This window comes from Eretmochelys imbricata, chromosome 1, assembly GCF_965152235.1.
Source record: "Eretmochelys imbricata isolate rEreImb1 chromosome 1, rEreImb1.hap1, whole genome shotgun sequence".
Taxonomy (NCBI): domain Eukaryota; kingdom Metazoa; phylum Chordata; order Testudines; family Cheloniidae; genus Eretmochelys; species Eretmochelys imbricata.
Window position 1 is genome coordinate 23,673,308 of NC_135572.1, and position 27,590 is coordinate 23,700,897.

The 27,590-nt window shown below is 43.0% G+C and overlaps 1 protein-coding gene across 20 annotated transcripts in view; it reads right to left on the bottom strand.

The window, feature by feature from the left end:
- The window catches only part of PICALM (phosphatidylinositol binding clathrin assembly protein), a 113,633-nt gene extending 88,707 nt beyond the window's left edge, over positions 1–24,926 (bottom strand). For 4 of the 20 annotated variants that reach the window (XR_013344870.1, XM_077808006.1, XM_077808002.1 and 1 more), the window contains exon 1: positions 24,545–24,922. Coding sequence is in view for 18 of the 20 variants with exons in the window: in XM_077808006.1 (XP_077664132.1) it covers positions 24,545–24,674 (130 nt within the window). In the remaining 2 variants the exon portion in view is untranslated. Of the gene's footprint in view, positions 1–8,065; positions 8,202–9,514; positions 10,389–24,544 lie in introns of those variants that run through there. The other 16 variants (XM_077807906.1, XM_077807971.1, XM_077807964.1 and 13 more) reach the window with 10 other exon arrangements.
- Positions 24,927–27,590: the final 2,664 nt, after the last annotated feature.

The following is a 27,590-nucleotide window of genomic DNA, read 5'->3' on the forward strand; positions in this document are numbered from 1 at the left end:
TAAAATTGCGACTGAATTCCTTGGGGGAGAATTGTATCCTCCCTGCTCTGCATTTTACCTGCATTCTGCCATATATTTCATGGTACAGCAGTCTCAGATGACCCAGCACACATTGTTCATTTTATGAACACTTTCATTGCAGATCTGACAAAACGCAAAGAAGGTACCAATGTGAGATTTCTAAAGAAAGCTACAGTACTCGAGCCAAGGTTTAAGAATCCGATGTGCCTCCCAAAATCTGAGAGGGACGAGGTGTGGCGCATGCTTTCAGAAGTCTTAAAAGAGCAACATTCTGATGCCGAAACTACAAAACCCGAGCCACCAAAAAAGAAAATCAACCTTCTGCTGGTAGCATCTGACTCAGATGATGAAAACGAACATGCGTCCATCCGCACTGCTTTGGATTGTTATCAAGCAGAACCTGTCATTAGCATAGATGCATGTCCCCTGGAATGGTGGTTGAAGCATGAGGGATCATATGAATCTTTAGTGCACCTGGCACAAATATCTTGCAACGCCAGCTACAACAGTATCATGAGTGAACCTATTCTCACTTTCAGGTGATACTGTAAATAAGAATTGGGCAGCATTATGTCCTGCAAATGTAAACAAATCTGTTTGTCTGAGTGATTGGCTGAACAAGAAGTCGGACTGAGTGGACTTGTAGGTGCTAAAATTTTACATTGTTTTATTTTTGAATGCAGTTTTTTTGTACATAGTTTTACATTTGTAAGTTCAACTTTCAGGATAAAGAGGTTGCACTACTTGTATTAGGTGAATTGAAAAATACTATTTCTTTTGTTTTTTTATAGTGAAAATACTTGTAATCAAAAATAAATATAAAGTGAGCACTGTACACTTTGTATTCTGTGTTGTAATTGAAATCAATATATTTGAAAAGATAGAAAACATCCCAAAACAGTTAAATAAATGGTATTCTATTATTAGCAGCAGGATTAATCACAACTTTTTTATTCGCTTGACAGCCCTAATAAAGAGTACTTTTTCCATGTACACCATTGACACGTTTTTCAATTTTAAGCCATTCTAAAAGGAACAAATGAATCACCTTTCCCATGTGCCAGAACCACTCTTGCACAAAACGTAATTTCTGCATATAATTTGAGAAAATATTTACTTTCAATTTCTCTCAGCTCAATAAAGGCAGCAAAAACAGGCTTTAAAGTTTCCAGTCATCATATCAACACAGGGTTTCCTTATGCTCCTCAGACTGAAAATTACATTTAACTACTGTCCACAGTATTAGAGACACTGAAGATCAAACAAAAGATTTCTTATGTGCTAAAACTGATAGTAAAACAAAACAAAACAAAAAAAAAACACACACCCCCCAGCTGCTGGAAAGATGCTCTAGTCACTATTAATAATTTCACAGATGTTAAAAAGAGAGGAAGATTAATAAAAATAATAAAAAGTAAATAAAAATTTGGCTGCCAGTCCAATGTGATTTCCAGAAATTCTTCCCTCTACTTACTCTGGCCTATCATAACTATATGTTGAAAGCACAAAAGTTGTAAGAGATCTACACAAGTAATAAGCCCTAAATTAAACAATTCAGATACAATTCTGGGACTGTTAGCATCCCAATGAAACAGATGTTTCAATATTTTTATGAAAGAGGTAATGTAATTTACTAAACTAAACAGATGCCTAACTTTTCTTTGACATTGCCCTTCACCCACCCTAAAATATTGGTAAGTATTCTTAGTAGGGCTGTCAATTAGCAGTTAACTCAAGCAATTAACTCTGAACAAATTAACTCAACGAAAAAGATTAATCGTGATTAATCACAGTTTTAATTGCACTGCTTAACAATAATGGAATACCAATTGAAATTATAAATATTTTGGATGTTTTTCTACAGTTCCAAATATACTGATTTCAATTACAACAAAGAATACAAATATATTCGAAAATGTAGAAAAATATCCAAAAATGTTTAAATAGGTTTTATTAAGTTCGATTACAATTGCGATTAATTTCAAAATTTTTAATCTCATAATTAATCATGATTTTTTTAATAATTTGACAGCTCTAATTCTTATCCCTATCACAAAAGTGTTCAAACCCTGATGTGTTTAAACTCTTTACAAATACTATGCATCTGATGAAGTGAGCTGTAGCTCACGAAAGCTTATGCTCAAATAAATTGGTTAGTCTCTAAGGTGCCACAAGTACTCTTTTTCTTTTTGCGGATACAGACTAACACGGCTGCTACTCTGAAACCTGTCATTATGAATAACTGTGTCTCAGAAAAAACTACAGAACACTAAAAAGCCAGCTAAGGAAAATGTTACATACACAATTTGCCTAATATATGTAATTGTATTTAAAACAAAAAACAACCACACAGTAAGAACTTTTGATAAAAATGCATATTCATTTCAACATTCCAGGAATAGAAAGAGGTGAACTGCTGACAACAAAGCTTGCTGGATTTCACAAAGCAGTTAATTTGCCTTTACCCTTCATACTCTTGGGTAAAAGAATTCTAATAAGTAGATAGTTAGATTAATAATAATTCTTGTCAAGAAAAAAGTGCATTTCTTGATTCAAACATGGGTCCATGTATCCATTCCATAAAACATACACCAGATATATATTGGATTAAGTTCACATATTTTGTCCACAAAAACCTTTGAGTCCAAAACACAAAGGAGGAGGAAGCGGTTGATTCCACTTTTACGTAAATGGAACTGTAACAAGTGATTTTTAATAGTTTTGGTAATTTTTCCTATGAAACTGTTCTAACTTTAGTAAATTCTACAGAACACGCACATAGCCAAGAAAGAAATCTTTTGCAGTAATATATGGATTAACTTCAAATGAGCTGAAGAGGAAGATGACGTGGATCAAGAACTACATGGCAAAGCAGATGCTATGTGCTTAATCACTGGAGGCCAAGCACACAGCAACAACTATAATTAACGTAGCCCCAGTGGTTCCTGTCTAGAAGGCCTCTGCAGTTGGTTATCACCAACTCTAACTTTTCCCTTTCAGGATTAATACTCAACATGCTGCCTGTGTGAGGAGGATTAGTTTTAAATCTGAGCACAGTCCAGCTATTTAAATATTGGAGGGCAGATATTTATTATTAAAAAAACAGCTAGTACAGCTGCAGTTTGCGATAGCACACTAAAATTCATCATTGAGCTAGTCCCTAAACTTAAGACACATGGTTTGAGGTGACCTAATGAAAGTGAGTTTAGACTCTGCCAAGTACTAGAACAAAGTGGTTTTTTATTTTGCTTTAAAACTTTAACTAAAAAAATCCACCAAAACAAAGACTTTATGCATGTGCACTAATTTTAAAAACAAAGTTTTATAGAAGTCTTGCCACATTTTATTGGACGTAAAAATGTGCTTATGCAAAATTTCACATTCCACTGCAAATGGATGCAGAATAAGATACGTAACAGTGAAGACAGGCCTGGGACAAAAATAATGCACAAATGAACTGGCGTATCCCCCTGCAACATTCACTGCGCATCAACCAATAAGCATCTAAATGAAGCAGAGGCCCTCCAGAAAAAAAGATGCAAGTTCTGATTATGTAATTAAAGACAGTTATCTATGTATATTTACCAGAGGTAAAGTTAAGGTTGCATAGGCAGTTTTGACTTAGACTTTAAGGCAGAAGGGACAATCATGATCACCTAGTCTTACCTCCTGCACATTGCAGGCCACAGAGCCTGACCCACCCACTCCTGTTCATAATGTCTGGCTGAGTTACCGAAGTCCTCAAATCATGATTTAAGGACTTCAAGTTACAATGAATCCACCATTTACACTTGTTTAAACCTGCGAGTGACCCATGCCCCATGCTTCAGAGGAAATCGAAAACCCCCCAGGGACTTTGGCATTTCCTGACAAGTTCTGCACTTAGCAACTTCAATGTTAGCAGTTCAAGTGAAATTAAATATTGGATTAAAGCTGGCCAAACTGCTTGTAACACAGTTGTTGGGCTTTCATATTGATCCACTTTTAGTTGGCGTCAGACTTTGCAGGAAGAAGTAAGTTAATCCCTTTTGGCTCACTGTGGTATGTGCAGCTCATTTTCTCATTTTGGGCAGATGAAAAGTCCAAGTAGCCCCTCTGGTCAGAGGGACCTAGGATCTATGATGAGGATAAGTGGTCCTAAGGCAGAAACAAAGGGGAAGTTTTTTCAATCTATACTGTGTACAGTGACCATTTTGAAACAGGGCAGAGGATGCTGACTGTTCACTCTCCTTGACACAAGCCCTTTATGGAGTTAACCAGGTCCCAGTTGTTTCTCAGGGTTTATTCTCATTTGAACCAGATACTCTAGAAGAGATTTAGCAGTTTTAGCAGCTTGTCTATACATGGGGTTTATTCCTGATTAATTCCATGTGTGGACACTTATTCCAGAATAAATAAAGAATTCCATGTGCAGAAAATATTTTATCCAGATCTTTCAGAAAATGTTAACCTGTAACGAGGGAACACTGAGGCAGATGAATAGCTACGACAAAATATTGTGCAGAACACTTTCCAAAAATCAAGGGATTAACTTTATTTCAACAAATCATAAACTTTGGTAAAACCTTTTGGAAACTAACTTTCAATTAGAGCAGTTCAAACATCAATATACCCCAATCCCAATCAATATTTAGATTGATGTATTCAAATACAAATTTCCAAAATCTATCACCACACAAATCAATTGCATGAAGTCACAAACATTACAATAAGAGTGAACAGATCACTAGTCAGATCAGAGTCAATAAATCTTATTTGATACATCAAGTACAAGCAACACTGAGAGAACTACCAAAGTGTGAACTCTGTCTCTTCAAGCTCACATGCAAGGAAGGTAGCCTAACTCTATGTCTACACTTAAAATGCTACAGCAGCACATGTGTGTTCCTATAGTGCTTCAGCATAGACATCTACTACATTGATGGGAGGGATTCTCCACCTCCCAGAGAAGCAGTAGCTAGGTTAATGGAATCCATACATCAATCTAGCACTACCTACGCCAGGAGTTAGGCTGGCTTAGTTACATCTCTCACAGGTGTGGATTTTTCACACCCGAGAGACAGCTATATCAATGTAACTTTTCAGCGTAGACCATCCCTTATGTCATCTTGACTACACCGCTCAGGGGATTTTTCGCACCCTTGAGCAATGTTGCTGGGTCAACCTAATTTTCTAGAGTAGTAGGCTAGCCGTCACCTACAGCCCCCAACTAAAACCTCTCCAGGGCATCATCAAGGATCTACAACCTATCCTGAAGGACGCTCCCAGCGATAAAGCTATCACCACTCATTCAAGGTGGTTTTTTTTTTTTTTTTTTTTTAATTGCTGGGAGAACTCTTCCCTGACAACAAAGCATGTCCACACTGCCCACGTCACAGCGCTGCTGCAGCAGCACAGCCACGCTATAACGTTTGTAGTGTAGACATACCCTGATTTGTCAGGCGTATCCCCAAGTTTCACCTCACTTAAAAACTACTTGCTTACAAAAACAGACAAAAATACAAAAGTGTCACAGCACACTATTACTGAAAAATTGCTTACTCTCTCATGTTTACCATATAATTATAAAATAAATCTATTGGAATATAAATATTGTACTTAAATTTCAGTGTATAGTATATAGAGCAGTATAAACAAGTTATTGTCTGTATGAAATTTTAGTTTGTACTTACTTCGCCAGTGCTTTTTATGTAGCCAGTTGTAAAATTAGGCAAATATCTAGATGAGTTGATGTGCCTCCCTGGAAGAACTCTGGGCAAGGGTGTGGATTTTTCAAAAAAAGGGTGTCAAAAGCCACCAGTAATCTGAATCAATGTATGTAACATGCTGCTTGCCAAAATGATTTTTGAGCAAGAATGTGTGTCTAGAAATTAAAAATACTGCCTATTTTCTTGTAACTACACAAAGGAAGTCTGGATTAGCAGATTACAGGTCAAGACATGCTATGCTTCACATTTGCTTTGTCCAAATCTAATTTTTTCCCTCTGATCTCAATAAATCTAATTTTAGTCAAACACCTCTGGTATTGGCAATTTGGAATTGTCTGCATTCAATTCCCAAATAGGTGAAACAATTTCAGTCTTGTTGGCAGTAAAGAAAGGGAGTATGGAGCCTACACTGCTAATGTTTCTCAAGCGAAAGAGCAGATTAACTATCCTCTTCCCCACCGTATGTCATTTCAAGAGCTACGGTCCAAATGATGCAGAGGAAAGGCCTCAAAACATGGATGGAAATCAATTTTAAGGGGCACCTATAGAAAACAAATACACCCCAAAGTCTTTCAGAATTTAACAGGCAAAATGAGATTCAGGGTTTTTTCCCCGCCTAGTCTCATTATCTAACCAGACTGATTGGTGTAGAAAGGCATAACAGCAACTTTTCATTTTAATATGAAACAGTAATTGTTGGCTGTACATCCAAAAAGTTTTCATTAGATGATGCCATCAGTTTGTACTTTGCTTTTTTCTTTTGAATGAAGGAGGAAAACAGTCATCCCATCTAATATTGTGTGTTTCATACTGTTATTTACACCTGAAAGTCCTCATCTAGATTAAATCAGAGCATGTTTCAGTGGACACAAAAATTAGTGCTCTTGCTTTAGTTATAGCTTTTAAAGGCACTCCTACCCTACACCCACTGAAGTGATCCAGCTACAGCATTGCAGCTGTGTCACTGTAGTGTAGATGCTTCCTACATCGATAGAAGGGGCCTTTCCATCTGTGTAGTTTGTCCATCTTGCTGAGAGGCTGTGACTAGGTCGACTGAAGAATTTTTCCATTGACCTAGCCAAATCTACATCCAGGGTTAAGTCAACTTAACTATGTTGCTCAGGGTGTTAAATTTTTCAGAGCCCAGATTGATGTAGTATGGTCAGTTTAATTTTTAAGTGCAGGCCATGCTTAACTGTTAACGTGTACTTCTACGACAACTGTTTGAACAGACCCTTACTACTCTGATGTTAGCCACTTTAAAGTAAGGTCTGATCTACACTACAGACTTACATCAATATAATTACTTCACTCAAGAGTGTGAAAAATCCACACCCCTGTGCAACATAGTTATACTGACCTATCCCCCGTGTAGACAGCTTTATGTCAGCAGGAGAGCTTCTGCCATCAACATAGTTATCACCTCTCAGGGAGGCATCTTCATTAAAGTGCTACAGCACTACCGTGCAGCTGCACTGATGCAGTGTTTTAAGTTTCAGAGTAACAGCCGTGTTAGTCTGTATTCGCAAAAAGAAAAGGAGTACTTGTGGCACCTTAGAGACTAACCAATTTATTTGAGCATGAGCTTTCGTGAGCTACAGCTCACTTCATTTTAAGTGTAGACCTGCCCTCAGTAAACCAGTAAATTTAAAACAGCTAAAGTCTCAGGCCTTCTGTACTCCAGAGACGGTTTGAAGGTACAGTTCTATGGGCTTGATTCCTTGATTGGGCGGGAAAACTGGCATTTCCCAAATACCACCCACTTCGGTCACCGAAATAAGACATTACTCAATAAAATGATTACAGATCTATTATCCTCTGTCTTTATTAAACAAGGAATCAAACAGTTAATAATGTTGATATTCACTCTGACTTCATCCATTGGCTCCCAATTTCTCTACTATACCGACCAACTGCTCATTTTTACTTTCAAAGCTCTTCACAGCCTATCCTATCATCTCTCGTTCACTATCAAAATATCAACTTTGTGCCAATCATGCCATCAACCACTTGTTAATTTTTCTAACACCTCTGTGCTTTGTCCCATGCCACCGTCACCACACCTGGAAGGAGCTCCCTGTGAACATCTGCGAAGATATCTTTTTATCCTCCTTACGCCCCCCCTTTTTGCTATGATGCCTACAAAAATACCTGAGTTAGGCTGCTGATGAACTGAAACCACTGCCTATCCTGCTGAATGTTATCCTCATGTTTCCTTGTACTCCTCCATTTGTCTGTCTGTATCCACTCGTTAGATAGTGGACTTTTGGGGTCAGAGACTTTTTTTGGACCCTAGCACAATGGAGTCCTGATCCATAATTAGGGCTCCTACTTACCATGGTAATACAAGCTGTAATTGAAATGATCAGTGGGCATCTGGGATCATCTCAGTGAGCTAACGGGCAGTTCATGCCTCTCAAGGCTATTACTTCAGGTTCTCTGTAGACTCAAAGACACATCTCAGCATTGGATAGCTTACATTTGAGGTTCTCACCACCAAAACCTAGAAGCTGAGGTTCCTGAAACCAAATATAGCTTCAGAAAGAGGTCAAAAGAGCACATGGATGCACGCAAGCAGTTTCCAAGCCCTAGTTATCGGGTAAATAATGACTGCTTGTATTAGTTTAATACTCCAAGATTGCAATCTGAACTATGACAATAATGCAAATGTGGTCTACCTGAAAGCCAAAGAAAGAAAGATTACTTTCAAACAGATACATTAGGAAATAGAAGAGTGCAGTGAGTACCACTTCAGATTTTTAGAGTTTATAAAATCTTCACAAGTGAAGCCTTGAAGTCTTGAATGAGAAGGGTAAAAGAAATCTTCTGCCTAAATCGCCAAGGATAACTATCTCTGGTTATTAGAATTAGGCTTCTAACAGATTAGTACATTTTTCAAGTCCTGCTGACCACTATTTGCTAAACTATAGAAGTCCTTTATGTGACTGAACCGTTTGCAATATGGACAAATGGTGTTGGTAGCCCACAATGCAAAAGAGTTTCCCCACAATCTAATGCAGGCCAAGATGGAGGCAATGGACAAACTGTGTCACCTGACAAGACTACAAAACTAAGGAACAGAATTAGCTAGCAAGATGCAGCATTAAGTACTGGGCCGGCATTTTCAGCTAAATGTTTGTGACCTGCAACTACACACCATCTGTAGCTGGCAGCTTTTCAGTGTTAGGGGGTCAGGCTGCTTGACGTGCCACAATTTATATAACAAAAACAGAAGACATGACAACTTTTTTATTGCAGAGCCATTTTGCACAAGTGAAGAAGTCAGCCCCAGTGTCTTCGCCAAATACCAACCTAGGTAATTACATTCTACCTATCTAAATATTTTCCATGCATTTTCAACTACAGAAATAGAGGAAAAGTGAGCACAGTAATACTTGAAGCATGCTGACAAAGTTGCTGTATCTCAATAGTACAGACAGAATATACTGTAAAGTGTTTTGGGATGCTTCCTAGGGTATGTCTACACTACAGAATTAGGTAGAATTTATAAAAGTCGGTTTTTAGGAAGTGATTTTATACAGTCGATTGTGCGTGTCCCCAAGAAGCACATTAAGTTAGCGGAGTGCATCCACAGTACCGTGGCTAGCATCGACTTCAGAGCGTTGCACTGTGGGTAGCTATCCCACAGTCTCTGCCGCCCACTGGACTTCTGGGTTAAGCTCCCAATGCCTAATGGGGCAAAAACATTGTCGCGGGTGATTTTGGGTACATGTCGTCAGTCGACCCTCCCTCCGTGAAAGCAACAGCAGACAATCATTTCACACCTTTTTACTGTGGAGACGCCATACTGCTTTCAGCAGATGGTGCAGTAGGACTGCTAACTGCCGTCATCGAACCACCGCTTCAACTCTGCTCCTCTCCTGGTGCCATGAATCCACCTCACAGGTCCTCTATATGACCGTCATCATCCACCGCTTTCACTGCACCTCTGCTCTCCTGCTCTTGTCTCACCATACCATGGCGAGTGTGCAGCCCACTCAGCTCAGCTCACCGACACTGCCACTGTTGTGTCCTGGTGATGCTGGCAACAGACGGTGCAGTAGGTCTGCAAAACTGGTCATCCAACCACCGCTTCTGCTGCAACTCTGCTCTCATGCTCTTGTCTCAGTAGCGAATATCTCCATGTTGGCTGTCATGGGCTCCCGCTTCCGCTGCAACTCTGTTCTCCTGCTCTCATGAATCCACCTCACCGGTCCTCTCGTCACTCTCTATAAATATCTATTCTCATGGCATCCATTGTCAGCCATCACTTCCGCTGCAACTCTGCTCTCCTGCAGATGCCATACCACGGCAAGCATGGATCCCGCTCAGATCACTACAGCAGTTATGAGCATTATAAACACCTTGCGCATTATCCTGCAGTATGTTCAGAACCAGAACATGCAAAGGCTGGCGAGGAGGCGATGGCAGCATGGTGACGAGAGTGATGTGGACATGGACACAGACTTCTCTCAAAGTATGGGCCCCGGCAATTTGGACGTCCTGGTGGCAATGGGGCAGTCTCATGCCATGGAATGCCAATTCTGGGCCCGGGAAACAAGCACTGACTGGTGGGACTGCACAGTGTTGCAGCTCTGGGATTATCCCAGTGGCTGCGAAACTTTCGCATGCATAAGGGCAGTTTCATGGAACTGCCCTCACAGTTCACAAGCGAGTGGCGATAGCCCTCTGGAAGCTTGGAATGGCAGACAGCTACCGGTCAGTCAGGAATCAATTTGGAGTGGGCAAATCCACTGTGGGAGCTGCTGGGATCCAAGTAGCTAACGCAATCAATGACATGCTGCTATCAAGGGTAGTGACTCTGGGAAATGTGAAGGTCATAGTGGATGGCTATGCTGCAACGGGACTCCCTAACTGTGATGGGGCGATAGACAGAACGCATATCCCTATCTTGGCACCGGACCACCTTGGCAGCCAGTATATAAACCGCAAGGGGTACTTTTCAATGGTGCTGCAAGCACTGGAGGATCACAAGGGACGTTTCACCAACATCAACATGGGATGGCTGGGAAAGGTACATGACAGTCTTATCTTCAGGAACTCTGGTCTGTCTGAACAGCTGCAGCAAGGGACTTACTTTCCAGACCAGAAAATAACTGCTGGGGATGTTGACATGCCTAAAGTTATCCTTGGGAACGCAGCCTACCCCTTAATGCCATGGCTCATGAAGCCATACACAGGGACCCTGGACAGTAGGCAGGAGCTGTTCACCTATAGGCTGAGCAAGCACAGAATGGTGGTAGAAAGTGTATTTGGACATTTAAAAGCGTGCTGGCGCAGTTTACTGACTTGGTTAGACCTCAACGAAACCAATATTTCCATTGTTATTACTGCTTGCTGTGTGCTCCACAATATCTGTGAGAGTAAGGGGGAGACATTTATGGAGGGGTGGGAGGTTGAGGCAAATCGCCTGGCCGCTGATTACACGCAGCCAGACATCAGGGTGATTAGAAGAGCACAGCAGGGCGCACTGCGCATCAGCGAAGCTTTGAAAACCAGTTTCATGACTGGACAGGCTATGGTGTGACAGTTCTGTTTATTTCTCCTTGATGAAAACCTGCCCCCTTGGTTCACTCTTCTTCCCTGTAAAGTCAACTGACCATCTCCCTTCGAACACCGTTTGCAGAGGCAATAAAGTCATTGTTGTTTCAAATTCATGCACTCTTTATTAATTTGTCACACAAATAGGGGGATAACTGCCAAGGTAGCCCGGGAGAGGTGGGGGAAGAGGGAAGGACAAGGCCACACGGCACTTCAAAGCTTACTGAATGCCAGCCTTCTGTTGCTTGGGCAGTCCTCTGAGGTGGAGTGCTTGGGTGCCTGGAGCCCCGCCTCAGCGTTCTTGGGTGTCTGGGTGAGGAGGCTATGGAACTTGGGGAGAAAGGTGGGCGGTTACACAGGGGCTGCAGCAGCAGTCTGTGCTCCTGCTGCCTTTCCTGCACCTCAGCCATACGCTGAAGCATATCAGTTTGATCCTCCAGCAGACTCAGCATTGCATCCTGCTTCCTCTCATCACGCTGCTGCCACTTCTCCTCTTGCTCCCACAACCTCTCCTGTCCTCGTGTTCATTTTGTGCTTTCCTGGACTCTGACATTGCTTGCCTCCATGCATTTTGCTGAGCTCTTTCAGTGCGGGAGGACTGCATGAGCTCAGAGAACATTTCATTGCAAGTGTGGTTTTTTTGCCTTCTTATCTGCGCTAATCTCTGGTCGGAGATGATAGGGGGAGCACTGAAACATTTGCAGCTGCGGGAGAAAAAAAAGGGAGAGTAGTGTTTAAAAAGATACATTTTAGAGAACAATGGGTAGACTCTTTCATGGTGAACCAAGCTGTTAACATTACATTGTACATGTGCTTTCGGTACAAGGTTGCATTTTGCCTCTTATATTGAGGGCCTGCCAGTTTGGTGTGAGATCATACATGCAGGGAGGGGCAACAGAATTCGGCCTGCAGGCAGCCATGGTCTTTTGGCTTCTTTAACCTTCACATAACAGGTGGGAATGGTTTCAAACAGCAGCGCCCTCATTTCCCATACCAAGCACGCACTGGGTTGTCCCTTTAAAATGGGTTGTCCCTTTAAAAGGAGGGGCTGCAGTTTTTGGGTTAATGTGCAGCATAAACCCAACTAACCCCCCCTCACACACACAATTCTCTGGGATGATCGCTTCGTCCCTTCCCCCCACCACGTGACTAACAGCGGGGATGATTTCTTTTCAGCCACAGGCAAACAGACCAGCAGGAACAGACACCTCTGAATGTCCCTTTTATAAAATTCCCCTATTTCAACCAGGTGACCATGAATGATATCACTCTTCTGAGGCTAACACAGAGAGATAAAGAACGGATGTTGCTTGAATGCCAGCAAACACCGGGACCATACGCTGCCATGCTTTGTTATGCAATGATTCCAGACTACGTGCTGCTGGCCTGGCATGGTAAAGTGTCCTACCATGGAGAACGGAATAAGGCTGCTTTCTCCAGAAACCTTTTGCAAAGGCTTTGGGAGTACCTCCAGGAGAGCTTCACTGAGATGTCCCTGGAAGATTTCCGCTCCATGCCCAGACATGTTAACAGACTTTTCCAGTAGCTGTACTGGCCGCGAATGCATCCCAAGTCTTCAGGGCAAATCAATCATTGAACACACTTGCTTTTAAACCATGTATTATATTTTCAAAGGTACACTCACCAGAGGTGCCTTCTCTGCCTTCAAGGTCCGGGAGCCCACCTTGGGAGGGTTTTGGATCCAGGGTGATACAGTTCCTGGCTGTCGGGGAGAACGGTTTCATCCTCCTACTCATCATCTTCCTCATCCCCTAAATCCTCATCCCTGTTGCATGAGACTCCCCCCTTGCAGGAGTCCACGTATGGGGTGGGGCAGTGGTAGGGACACCCCCTAGAATTGCATGCAGCTCATCATAGAAGCAACATGTCTGGGGCTCTGACCAGGAGGGGCCGTTTGCCTCTTTGGTTTTTTGGTAGGCTTGCCTGAGCTCCTTAAGTTTCACGTGGCACTGCTGTGGGTCCGTTATAGCCTCTGTCCTTTATGCCCTTGGAGATTTTTTCAAATATTTTGGTATTTCATCTTTTGGAATGGAGTTCTGATAGCACGGATTTGTCTCCCCATACAGCAATCAGATCCAGTACCTCCCATTTGGTCCATGCTGGAGTTCTTTTGATGTTCTGGGACTCCATGCAGAGCTCATCAGCAGAGGTGACCATGGTCACCAGTGCCACACTGGCCAAATAAGAAATGAAATTCATTAGTCCCAGGGGCTTTTTCTGTCTACCTTCCTAGTGCATCTGAGTTGAGAGTGCTGTCCAGAGCTGTCACAATGAAGCACTCTGGGATAGCTCCCGGAGGCCAAAAGCGTTGAATTGCGTCCACGCTACCCCAAATTCTGTATACTGTAAGGTATTATTCATAAATGTCTAATACTTTTGAACCGTGCAAAGCTCTTGGTCTAAACTTGAGGCAGTGAGTTCCCCAGTTTAATTATTCAACATGAATACATTTTTCAAAGGTTCCAAAGACACAGGTGCCGAAGTAAAGCGTCCTACCATGGATGACAGAATAAGTTTTTCACTGTTTTTCAAGGGGACAAACTCCTAAATCACTTTTGACACTGATGAAAGGAAACTGTTTTTCACAGGGTAAAGTTTTCAAAAGCTCTCATACATGTTGCCTTTCAGTTTCATTGGTGACCCCTTAATCTAGCATTACATCTCACTTCTTAGTTTCCTGACAGAGTTACTTGGTGAAAAATAAGCTTCGGTGGTAGGCAAATGAAAGAGGCTTGCTCCTGTTTCACTATTTGAGAGAAGTTGTTCTGAGTAAATAGGAGCACCCAAATAACTTGACAACTCGATTAGCAGTCTATATCTCCAGTACGTCTCCAAATTAAGCAGTCTTAATCATTTAAGGCTGCACACCACTGGTGCCTGCATGCAAGGAATGTGTAGCTACACACTGCAGCAAAAAGCAGGCTGAGCACACACTGCAGTATGTAGCTACACGTCAATGAAAGGCCTCAGTGGCAGAAGATGCCTTTCCTGGCTACCTCCTCCTGCCAGAGCCTTCCTGATGTTGGAGCCTTTCCCCATGATAGGGAAAGACTCCAGCAGTGGGGAAGCAGAAGGACATGACACTGCTAAATATAGCAGTGTAGACAAGAGAGGCACCAGTTGGTCTCTACACAGAGAGCCGTGATGGGTATAGGTGCATCTTTAGTCGCATAAGCTGTGCCTCACTGTCTACACTGCCATTTATAACTATGCTACAAGGTGTGCAGGATAGACATACCTCAAATCTCTAAGCCAGGGGTGGGAAAACTACAGCCCGTGGGCCACATCTGGCCTGTTAGCTGTTTTGATCCGGCCCTCGAGCTCCCGCTGGGGAGCGGGGTCTGGGGCTTGCCCTGCTCCGGCGCTCCAGCCGGGGAGCAGGGTTGGGGGCTGCTCCGCATGGCTCCCAGAAGCAGTAGCATGCTCCCCCCTCCGGCTCCTACACACAAGGGCAGCCAGGGGGCTACAGTCCGCATGCTGCCCACACCTCAAGTGCCGCCTCCAGGAACTGTGGCCAATGGGAGCTGCAGGGACAGCGCCTGTGACAGGGCAGCACACAGCAGTACTGCCTGGCCATGCCTCCATGTAGGAGCCAGGTAGGAACATACCACTGCTTCCAGGAGCTGCTTGACGTAAGCGCTGCCCAGAGCCTGCACCCCTGAGCCGCACCCCTACACCCCAGCCCCGATTCCCCTCCAAACTCCTTGGTCCCAGCCCAGAGCACCCTCCTGCACCCCAAACCCCTCACCCTCAGCCCCACCCAGAGCATGCACCCCCAGCTGGAGCCTGCACCCCAACCCCAATTTTGTGAGCATTCATGGCCCGTCATACAATTTCTATACCCCAATGTGGCCCTCAGGCCAAAAAGTTTGCCCACCCCTTGTCTAAGCACATACAGGTCTTCTCATGCTTCTAGTTTTAGTCATCCTTCTCTGGATGCTTTGTTTCTACTATGTAGCTTTTGAGATGGGTTGATCAGAATTGAATAATGTTTAAGGTGAGTGTGTACCATCGATCTATGTCATGGCATAACTTTCTGTATTATTGTATATACATCTTAACACTGATTTTTTATTTTTACCACTTCTCACTGAACAGAGATCATCACTGAGCTATCTACAATGTTGTCTAGATCTTTTTTCTGACGATGTAGTCAGTTCAGAACTAATAAATATGTGCAATTCAAATTATTCTTTCCATTCAGCATGATCTTGAGTTCCTCCCACCTTCATTTTCACCTGCCACTGTACTGACTATTCACTCCCCTCCCTAGCTCAGTAATAAACACTAGCCCAGTTTGGGGCATCCTATTTTAACCTTCCATATTATAAACTGAACACTTACCACATCTTCCTCTGTCAAACAACATCTAATCCAGAACAGAACTTTACATCTCATTCCTTAGTTTCCTTTCAAAGTTACTTGGGGAAAAAATAAGTTTTGGTCCTAGGCAAATGCAAGATACTCGCTCTGGTCTCCCTCTTTGAAAGAAGTTGCTCTGAGACAAAAATGGCAAAATCCTTAAATATATGCCCAGCCCAGTGGCAGATTAGCCACTGGGCCAACACGACCCACACCCAGGGGCCTGGGGCAAATAGGCGACCACTCCGCCCAGCACTCCTGCCGGTGAGCAGGGTCAAGCTTCTCCTGTTCCCCAGCAGGAGCACCGGGTGGGCGTGGCAAGCCCCTGTGCACCAACCCCTGGCAGGAGCGCCAGATGGAGAGGCGGCAGGCCCCCACACCCCAGCCCCTTTTCCCCAGCAAAAGTGCAGGGGAGGGACTGCACGCAGAAAGGGTGGGAAGAGGCCACCACCTGTTCTGGCCCAGGGCCCCACAAAAGCTTAATCCACCTCTGGCCCTGCCTCTCCTATGAAAAACACATCTTGGCGATAGCATGAAAGTAACCCATTGGTCAAGCTATGCCATTCACTATACCAGGAGGGCTTCCTTTCCATGTCTGGCCCTCCCTCTCATTCAATAGAGCTATTTCTTCATTTTTATTGGACTTAGGAGGGCAATTTTTATAGTCATACCTTTTAATTTATTTTCATTTTGTTTCACAGAAACCGAAACATCTTGGCAAACGGGAATTTCATAAATGTAGAAACGTCTCAGCAGTCCTTCAATTACCCTATCACTGACATGGCAATGGTAATTTTAAAAAATATATATTTAAACACTACTTTTGTCTTGTAATTGAGGCAGGTTGCCCCACTTTTCTAAGGAAGCGACAAAGAACTATTTACATTTAGTTTTAAAAAGATAAATCAAGATCCTAGATTTAGCTCTTGCATTGGGCACCGTTAAAGCACGCCGATAGATTCGGCATTTCAATTTCTGAAAAGCATTGATGCTGAAAGGCCCTTCCTACTACAAAGTACCTTAAACCTGTGTAAGGCCTTCCAACGTATATGGTAGTTGCAGCTCTGAAGTCTGCATGAAATTGGAATTTATATGGCAAAGTTAGCTTATTACAAGACTACAAGTTAACTTTTAATTTTATCGAAATGACTAAAACATCTGCCAGTAAGAAAATATAACTAATGCATGCACTGCAGCTGAGGCCATTCACTAGAGGCCTCGTCTATATTAGAAAATGTTTGCCAGTATAGCTAGTGAAGTTAAAGCAAAGGAGGCTGTAAATGGGGAAAACCCAAAGGAATGAAACAACATAGATAAGTTACAGAGTAGCAGCCGTGTTAGTCTGTATCCATAAAAAGAAAAGGAGTACTTGTGGCACCTTCGAGACTAACAAATTTATTTGAGTGTAAGCTTTCATGAGCTGCAGCTCACTTCATCGGATGCATACAGTGGAAAACACAGAGGGGAGATTTTATATACACAGAGAACATGAAACAATGGGTGTTACAATACAGACTGTAACAAGAGTGATCAGGAAAGGTGAGCTATTGGGGGGCAGGAGGGGGGAGACGGGACAACCTTTTGTAGTGATAATCAAGTTTACAAGGATAGTGGGAGGGGAAATAAACAAGGGGAAATAGATAAGATTGCTGCTTTGAAGGTGTGTTTCTTAGGCTAAGATAACAATGGCTGGGCCATCAGTGGGGGAAGGAACTACCTGTATAGCTCCATCCATGCTAGAATGGTTTACTCTTTCCAAGGATATAAAGTCTGGGATAAAACAAGATCTAAAACCTCAAAGTCCTAGAAAAGGAAGAACTGGAGGCTAGCAACCCCATTCAGAGATTCAGACTTCTTCAGCCAGGGCAGCCTACTTCTCCCTAGTGATGGAGTTAGCTGGGCAGAGGATGATTTACCAAGGTGTAAATATCACTCTTATGTAGGCCTGCTGCTATTTTTATTCTTTGCATCTATGGGGAATGAATAAATAAAGGATACATTTACCCTATCTTAAGCCTTAAAACATTTCACACACTTCAGCTGTATTTTTTATTGAAAAATGGTTTTTCTGAGCTATATTTTGATCAAAAAATTCAAAAATGTCCAAAATCAACATTGCTACTGTGATCATGCCAAACAGTTTAGTATGTGCAGAATGAAGTTTGAGCTCCAGTTCTCTATGAATTGCTAAAATCAGAGAACTGATAAAAACTGTGGCATAATCTAATACTCTCAACCATCCCTCCATCTCTCCCAAAACACACCCCAAGTACTACTTTAGTCCATGTTCTTCCAAGGTTTATAGATCTACCTGTCACTGGTCGAAACTCTTTCCATCAGATAACATGAACGAAGAAGAGAAAGAGCTACTGTGCCTTTCAAATGCTTGTTAAGAAAAAGAAAAATCCACCAGAACAGAAATTGAAACTAAAGGTGAACACACACTGAAATGTGGACACAATACACCAATTAATGAAGAGGTCAGAGGGAGGGCTCAGCACAGAAATATAAACAAACCTTTCAAAAGCATCTTTATAGCTAGAATAAAGTCCTTGCTTTTGACACCCCCAAGTTATTCTGTGACATTAGATACTAGACTTCCAAGACTATCATCCACAGCTGACATACAGCCATTACTGTGTGAAATTAAGAAGCAGCTATACAGCAATACATAACACAACAGTTAAGGGAAGGAGGAATAATGTATACATTTGCAACTGGAGTAAGAATTTAGAAAGAAATTCCCCAAATTAAAATTAGTCTATATTAGTGAAAGACACCAATTTTTAATCGAAGTGAAAGATGAAATATTTTAAGAATCATGGCACAGAAATTCAAACACCAAAAGCTGTCCATTGAACAGGTGTCACTGTCTGAGATTAGCTAACACGGAAGCAACACTGAAGTTAGAGGGAAAAATAATAATTACATTTTTAAGAGCTAAGGAAATATATTTTCATGTTATTCAACAAACAATAATTCCTCTATTTTACAAACAGCTGGTTGTAGGTATAAGACAGTGTAACTAAGAATAAAACAATATTATGGCTTCAGCCGTAAAACATGGATGGAGACATATCATATGAATCATAAACCTATTAAATGGACTTTCCACTTAGTTTTAGGTTCTCCAGCAGTCAGTCCAGGTTCTCAAAGCTGCAACATTTGGGACGCAAACATTACAGCAGAGTATTTAGTTCAAAACAAATCAACAGTTTTATTGCATTTTTAAAAATAGTTTCATGAAAACATTTTTCATCTGAATTTTGTAAAAACTATCAAATTTAAGTTGTGAGTGTTAAGCATGTTAAAAATTCCACTAGCAAAGGTGTTTGGTAATATAGAACAAAAGCATCATTTTAGATAGTTAATGTTGTTTATACCAAATATACTGAAGAAATGCAAAATTTCAAAGTATTAAACTGACGTTTCACAATTTGCATTAAAATCGCTCTAGTTTCTAGCCAAGCAGGAATGATGCTGCTAAGTTTGTATGTAGTGCTGATTTTAATGCTGAAAAAGTAGTTTTCTTTTCATCTCAACTCCAAAGAATTCCTCAACCTCATCTCAGAGTGTCACACAAAGTTTCCTTCTATAAATTTTTTTTTCTATAAATTCACAAAATAGGATTATCACCTGGCATGCAAGTAACGATGATCACTTTTGGATGTTGGTTTCACTAACAAATAATTCTGTTCTCATAAAACAAATGAGAACTGTCAATGCTGATTAGAATGCCAACAATATTAATTACATTTGTGAAATTCCATCATGTTCAAAGGAAATCCATTACAACAATATGTTAGAAAAGGAAACAGAGTTTGTTTCAGACTACAGAATTGCTTCTTGGGCACATAATACCATCTCACTGTGGTTCATGTGAGACAAGTGTTACTAATGATCGATATCCACTGCTGACACAGTGGGTGCCCTTATACACTTGACACCTGCAGTAGCTAAACTGGAAACTACTACAAGGTACCATAATAAGTGTACATACAGAGAATACCAGAGAGCATTTTTAAAGGGTGCTGACTTTAGCACATCTAGTGCTAGACAGCAGAACAGCTGCTTATATCTAATACTAAGGGTTCCTGAGGGAGAATAACTGAACACTTCTGTTTTGGTGAGGAGGAACCACATGCACGCGAAAGGGGAGAAAATTACAATAAGTTCTACAAAAAGTTCAGCCCAATAAAGCAATGCCGCCAGAAAATCTAATTCCGGTATCGGAAAATGAAAGATTTATGGAAGAGTCAGATCATCTGAACTTAGATTCAAGACAGAATCCCCTTTTTTAATGTTTTGACCTTTGTGTGTCATTTGCAAGACAATGACCCATCTGAACACATTTCTGATATGAATCACAGAATCAAAACCACAGGAGTCAGAGATTGAGGACACCTATTAAGACTTCTATTCCACCTTCCAGACACTGCAGCATTGGTCCCTCCAGTACATATTCTAATACTTTGTCCTAGAAACTGAGGGGCTGAGTTATTTTTGGTGTAGCAGGACCAGTCATTTCATGCCTTAGGCTTCTACAAGCTGTCATTTTCCTTAAAAAATAAATATTCTGATTGGGTTTAATACCTCTAATAGTCCATACAGACATTACCTCAGCAAAAGAACTTTAGGAAGGGTTAGTCAGTCAAAGGTAGATTTATTCATTGTACATTTTACTATGTTTCTTATGTCACTTTGTGAAAAGCTTGCCTAAATAAAATTAAATCCAAAAAAAAAAGCACATCAATTACTTCAAACTATTGCCCTATTGCTCACCTGGACTTCCAATGCCCAACCTGTTGCAAACATTTTGTAACATGAATTGTCTGTTAACACAGACTTGAGTACCACATTAATAGTAATTATACTAAAACTGTTCTGAGATTAAAAAAAGGTGTTAACTGCTGACCCATCACTAGTCATAATATAAAGCAAACAGAAAAATATGCACTGAGACATCTTCTCCAAGATCCACTTCTATAAGACTAAATGCCAGAGTATGCCAATCAATATTCAAAAAATTCCATAACACTTTACATACGTCAACCACTATCACAAAAATGCCCTACAGATTCTAGTAGAGTTGCTTGCTTGAATTATGTTCTGAAACGCACACAGAACCTGTGAAATAGCAAGAAAAAGCAACTAAAACAATTCGATGCCAAGTTATCCAGCTACATTTAGCTAAACATTCATTGCCTAGATATTGCTTTCAAATCCACTGCGAGGGTGATCCTTAACTTTTAGGGATCTCCCTGTGCTATGCCAGCAAGGTAGTAGTTCCAAATTATTACTTCTCTTAAAGAAAAAACTTGAGTTGGCAGGAAACTGGAGTGAGTGATCAAGCATGCATAACAATGGATATATTAAATCATTCTCAAAACACAAAGCAATGTTAGCAAGCTACCACAGAAGAGGAGGCTCCTACTATAACACAGAGAGAGTAGTTTGCCTTTTTTGAACACTTGGCCACTTAAATCTATTGTAGTAAGGTAAAAGGGGATGTTATTCTTAAACTAGAACTATTTGGAAATGGTAAACAATGTAACATCTGTTACCGAACTACAAGGGGACTTCCAAGATTCCTAACAAGCACGTATGCACATTATACTAGACCAAGTATATGTATACAGAGTTCCTGCACAACTGAAACAAATTTAAGAAGACCACATTGGGACAGGTTTATCTGACCTTATTAGGATTCATGCATAAATTGACTTAAGACTGCCGATAAAAGATCAAGCTTTCAAAGAAATATTAAGCATACAAATACTACCAAAATGTGTACTTTGGAAAAATGCATAATATTTTACAGGTAGATTGAATTCTCAAGTATTTTAGTAGCTTAACACACACCTCAAAACTCTCCCAGCATTTTATTAATATCATTTGGTAGTACATCTTATTGATGATCTCCACCATGGAGTTTTTATAAAATGCAACCTTTAAGATGGGAAGGAGCAGAAAAACAATTTAATGTTGGATAAACATTATCCAATATTTGCAGTATTTGTCATTAAAGTATTGTTACTTTGTGCTCCAAATGTAAAATCTCTAAACAACCTAATTCAAATTAAATCTAAACCTTTACTTATCATACAAATTATCGAGGAACAGTTCTCAGAATCAGAGGCCGGAGATGGAAATGGCCTATTAGGTCATACAGACCTGCAAAAGAATGTGAGGAACCTTTCCTGTGCAGCTTTGCTGGAACAGCACAAGATATTAAGGTTAAATGATGGCCCTATTAAAAGTCATACCATGTTGTAGCTCAAAATTGCATCGTTATTGAACAAGCTCAGATTTCTGTTGCCTCATCAACTGAAGATACCTGGCATAAACATAGCAAGTGTTCTGCAGATGAAGATGCAGAAACTCAAAAGAACCTGAGAACTGATTCAAGCTAAAGACAACAGCTGCAGAACCAAGTAACACACTGGTGATTTGAACAAGAAAGTCACAGTTCTTGTATGCTGATAAAGGCAAGACTAGATGTTCTTGAAGTCGTCCAAGGAAAGCTAGGAAAAGTGATATAAAGCTACCATCATATAGGAATCCAGAAAGGAAGATGGAAGAATAGCTCAAAAAAAAGTCACAATACTGTCATTATCCAGATTTGCACAATAACCAGCTATCATAATTGGCCTTCAGAAATATCTCAATGAACTATAAACTGGGAAGGCCAAGGCAGGACTTCAGGTGATCCTGCAACGCAGACCAAAAATATGAAGCTGGTAAAGTACTGTAACATCACCAAAGCAAAAAAGGAAGAGAATCTGTCAGAGAACAAAACAACAAAAAACTAACCAACTTATTTGCTGCTGTATTTCAAGAAGGTTGATCTTATGTTTGAGGCACTGGACTAGGATTCATGAAATAGGTTCTATTCCCAGCTCTTCCACAGACTTCCTGTATGACACTGAGCAAACCACTTAATCTCTGGTTTCAGAGTAGCAGCCGTGTATTCGCAAAAAGAATACTTGTGGCACCTTAGAGACTAACAAATTTATTTGAGCATAAGCTTTCATGAGCTACAGCATCTGATGAAGTAGCTCACGAAAGCTTATGCTCAAATAAATTTGTTAGTCTCTAAGGTGCCACAAGTACTCCTGTTCTTTTCACTTAATCTCTGTCTCTGACCTTTATCTTTAAAATGGAAAAAAATACTTCCTTTCTCCCCCTCTGTCTATTTAAAATGTAAACTGTCCTATACTGAGAATGTCGATGTGTTTGTGCGGTACACAGCAAGCTTTTACTAATTGTATTATTGTACCATCTACGAACTGAACTGACACATGCATGGTGTGAAAATACAACAAACTGCTTAGTCTATCAACTTCAGTTAATATTACTGCTTTGATAGAAAGATGTCCCTCACAAATGGTCAAATAGTATTGTAAGAATGTGGTGGGAAGGAATAGGAGGATTTATTAGGGACATACTTATCAGTCCAGGTGCATCTTTTGGGGGCCTATGATTTTATGGATTGAGGTGAAGGCAGAGAGCTGAGCTATTCAAAGTCTACATGCTGCACTTCGGCTGCAGAGCAAGGTGATTTCAGGAATGGATGCTGATGGTCATAGGTTTTGATGTCAGTATAGGTATATTCGTAATGCAGAAGTTTCTTCTTGAACTTCATAATCTCATGTCTTAAGAAGGAGCTGGCAACCAGAGGTAGGCTTTTGTTGGGAAATTCAAAACATAAAGCACCTTCTAGCCGAAGATTTGTATGAAAGATGATGCCCCTGTACACAGTACAAAGGACAACGCTTATATGAATCCCAACAACTTCTCCTTTAACAGCAGCTCCTTACGGTGGGAGAGTTGCTCCTGGGGACTCTAGTAAAGCCCTCCACCCTCTCATTTGTATTGGCCTCTGAAAAGCAGTTGAATTCACCTGTTGTATGTGGGGGAGTTTCAGTTACTCAGAGTACACATGCTCCTTATGCCCTCCCTCTCATGTTGTGCCTTGGTCAGGGGGCCCAGCAGAAGCCCAAGGGGAAACCCCTAGTTACTTGCAATCCAGTGGTCCCATGATTCCCTATGTGTAGAAGCTAGATAAGTATTTGAACATTTTGGTTACTTGCAACCCAGGTGTTCTACCATACCCCGAGGATGGGTGGAAAATGTTCAAGATGCCCCTATCAGGCTCCCAGAGGAACCTCTCCTGCCCCCACTCACAGTCCCCTCGGCCCCTAGAGGGGACCTCTCCTATCCCCCACTCACAGACCTCACGGCTTCCGGAATGAACCTCTCCGGTCCCCCCCGTTACTCACAGACCCCACGGCTCCCAGGGGTGAACCTCTCGTGCCCCCCCACCCATACTCACAGTCCCTACAGCCTCCGGGGGAACCTCTCCCCCCACCCCCGTACTCACAGACCCCCACGGCTCCCGGGGGAACCTCTGCCAGTCCCCCGCACCCCGTTACTCACAACCCCCCCCCCGGTACTCACAGACCCCCCAGGTCCCCGGGGGAGCCACCGCCACACACACCCCGGTACTCACAGAGCCCAGGTCCCCGGGGGAGCCTCCGCCACACACACCCCGGTACTCACAGACCCCCAGGTCCCCGGGGGAGCCTCCGCCACACACACCCCGGTACTCACAGACCCCCAGGTCCCCGGGGGAGCCTCCGCCACACACACCCCGGTACTCACAGACCCCCAGGTCCCCGGGGGAGCCTCCGCCACACACACCCCGGTACTCACAGACCCCCAGGTCCCCGGGGGAGCCTCCGCCACACACACCCCGGTACTCACAGACCCCCAGGTCCCCGGGGGAGCCTCCGCCACACACACCCCGGTACTCACAGACCCCCAGGTCCCCGGGGGAGCCTCCGCCACACACACACCCCGGTACTCACAGTCCAGGTGCTTCTTCTTGGGCCCCATGACCTCGTGGGTCGTGGCCTTGCAGACGGTCTTGGAGACGGCCGAGCCGGTCACGCTGTGTTGCGCCGCCGTGATGCGGTCGGTGAGGCTCTGGCCGGACATGGTGCCGCGGCGCCGGGCTGGGACGGGACAGGGGGACCGACCCGCTCGGACACGTCGCTCTGCCCCGCCGCAGGCAGCTGCGCTCGGACACGTCGCTCGGCCCCGCCGCAGGCCGCTGCGCTCCGCCCCCGGGGACGGCCCTGTCACCCGGGCAGCGCCCCCGCCTCCTGCCCCCCGCCCCCGCCCTTCGCTGCTTCCGCTCGGCCGGGGTCGGGGGACTCACGCACACTGGGCGCCGCAGGAAAATGGCGGCCGCGCAGCACCTCCCCGGATCGTTCCGGCCGCCCGAATCACGTGACTAACCCTCCCCTCCCCCGGCCCCGCCCCGCACTGGTCACGTAGCTCCCTCTGCTCCTCCTCTCCCCCAGCCCACGTCACGTGACACGCCTCCCTCCTGGCGCAACAAGGGGGAAGCGGGCCCAGGAGGTCACGTGGTGCTGCGCCGCCTTTCCTGTGCCTTCTTAGCGCCAGCTGGGGTGGGTCGCCGGCGGTGCCCTGGTGCGAGCCCTTCTCGTGCTAAGGCTGCTGATGCTCCCCAATCACCAGCGCTGCCTCGATTGGCTGGGACCTTGGACAGGTCCCTGAGTGTTGCGATACAGCAGTTTGCAAAAGTGGGGTGTCAGCACGATCTAGGGTGACCAGATGTCCCGATTTTATAAAGACAGCCCCGATTTTGGGGACTTTTTCTTATATAGGCTCCTGTTACCCCCCACCCTTGTCCCGATTTTTCACATTTGCTATCTGGTCACCCTAGCGCGATCCCATGTCCGCCAGTGTGCCCCTGGCAGCTGTGTGAGGGCCTTGCTCCTCTGGTGGGGACTTGCCAGCCCCTTGTCAGAATTCATCCCGCTGGCTCTGTCTGCAGCATTCAGCGCCTCTCATCACAAAATGCCCCTCCCGCCTCCAAGAAGCTACAGGAGGGAATGTAAGTGCCAAACCCACAGGCTCACAAATGTTCTTCCACTTCCAGAACTGCTTCCTGAAGGGTTCTTCCAGACTGGGTCCATGCCTGCACCTCATCCACGGGAAGTCGCTAGGCTGGGGATTTGATATGTAAAGTAAACACAGAATGAAAGGGAAGCCACGGGTAAATGATGCTCTCAGCTCTATGTCTCTTTTACAGGATATGTAAAAGTCCTCGGAGATCTGCACCAGGATGAAAGATAGCTGGCTAATGCTGAACCCAAGCAAGACTAAGGCTGTGCAGGTAGATAGAAGGAAACACTTTAAAAGAACTTGCCTCCTCTGCCGTGCCCCCAACAACTTCAAGAGAAACTCTATGACCTCATCCTCCACGAACCACCCCATGAACATTCCACATACTTCCCAAGATACACAAACAGGGGAACCCAGGCAGACCCAACCTATCCGGCCACAGCACTCTTACTGAAGACTGTCAGGACTTGTAGAAACCATCCTCAAACTAGTCACCATACAAAGCACCAATTTCTTCCAGGACACAACTGACTACCTCCAGAAACTCCACAACATTAACAGCCTCCCTCAGAACACCATCCCTCAGAACACCATCCCTGCCACCATGGATGTCACCTCAGAACACCATCCCTGCCACCATGGATGTCACCTCCCTATGCATCATCCTTTACAATGACAGAATAACTGCCTGCCTTAAATAGCTAAAAGACAATGGACAATATTCAGATATCTATCCCAAACACATCGCCAAACTCATCCATTTCATCCTCACCCATAACAATTTTATGCTCAACAACAAACACTTTGTCCAATCCATGGGAACAGCTGGGTTAAGTAGGATAGCTCCCCAATATTCCAGCCTCTTCATAGGACACCGTGAAGAAGAATTTCTGGATAAATGAACCATGAAACCAAAGATATACCTGTGCTACATGAATAATATTTTCATCCTCTGGATAGATGACCTAAACTTTCTCAGATTTCCACCACAACTTCAACAGCCGCAACCCATCCATCAAACTCTCTCTAGAATACTCCCACACTAGCATCAACTTCCTGGACATCATGATCGGCTTCAACAATGGAATCCTATTGACATCAAAACCAGGAAACCTATGGATTGCCATGCTTATCTTCACAGATTTAGTAACTACCCAGACACACCAAGAAATCTGTTTTCTACAGCCAGGTTCTCAGACACCACAGAAAATGCTCTGAAGAGAAAGTCCAGGATACACACTGTAACATACTTAAAACCTGATTCACCAAACAAGGACACTCCAAAAGAGAAGTAGTTTGCATCATGGAACTGGCTACCCAATGCCCCAAGAGAACCCATTTCAGTACAGGGAAAACAACTCTCTGACCCTACACCCCTAGTTGTCGTCAATCACCCCACACTGGAATCCATGTGGCATATCATTAAACAATTACAACAAATACTCAATGGGGACCACATCCTGAAGCCCCTCTTCTGGCCTTCAGACAACCCCCTGAATCTTGCCAAACTCATCATCAGAAGCAAGCTTCCCACAAACCAGGACCCAATAACTCAGTGGCAGCAGACCCTGCCATAACAAGACATACAAAACCTGCAGACATATCTCTATTTTTGCAATGATCAGTAAAATCCGCAACATATCTTTCAATATGCATGCCTATCATAGCATGTGATGTACCTCGTCCAGTGCAATAAATACCCCAATAACAACTGTATAGGTGAAACAAGACAATCACTGTGCTCTCAAATGAACTCATACAGAAAAATAATAAAAGACAAAACCATCATATCATCTGTGAGTAACATTTTTCACAAAATGATCACACCCTACCTGATCTCTCAGTTCTTGTGTTTAAAGGAAACATGAACAACACCTTCAAAAGACAAGCCTGGGAACTTAAATTCACAACTCTACTAGACACCAAAAATCATGGACTTAATAAAACAGTGGATTTATGGCTCATAGCAACACTTTGTAA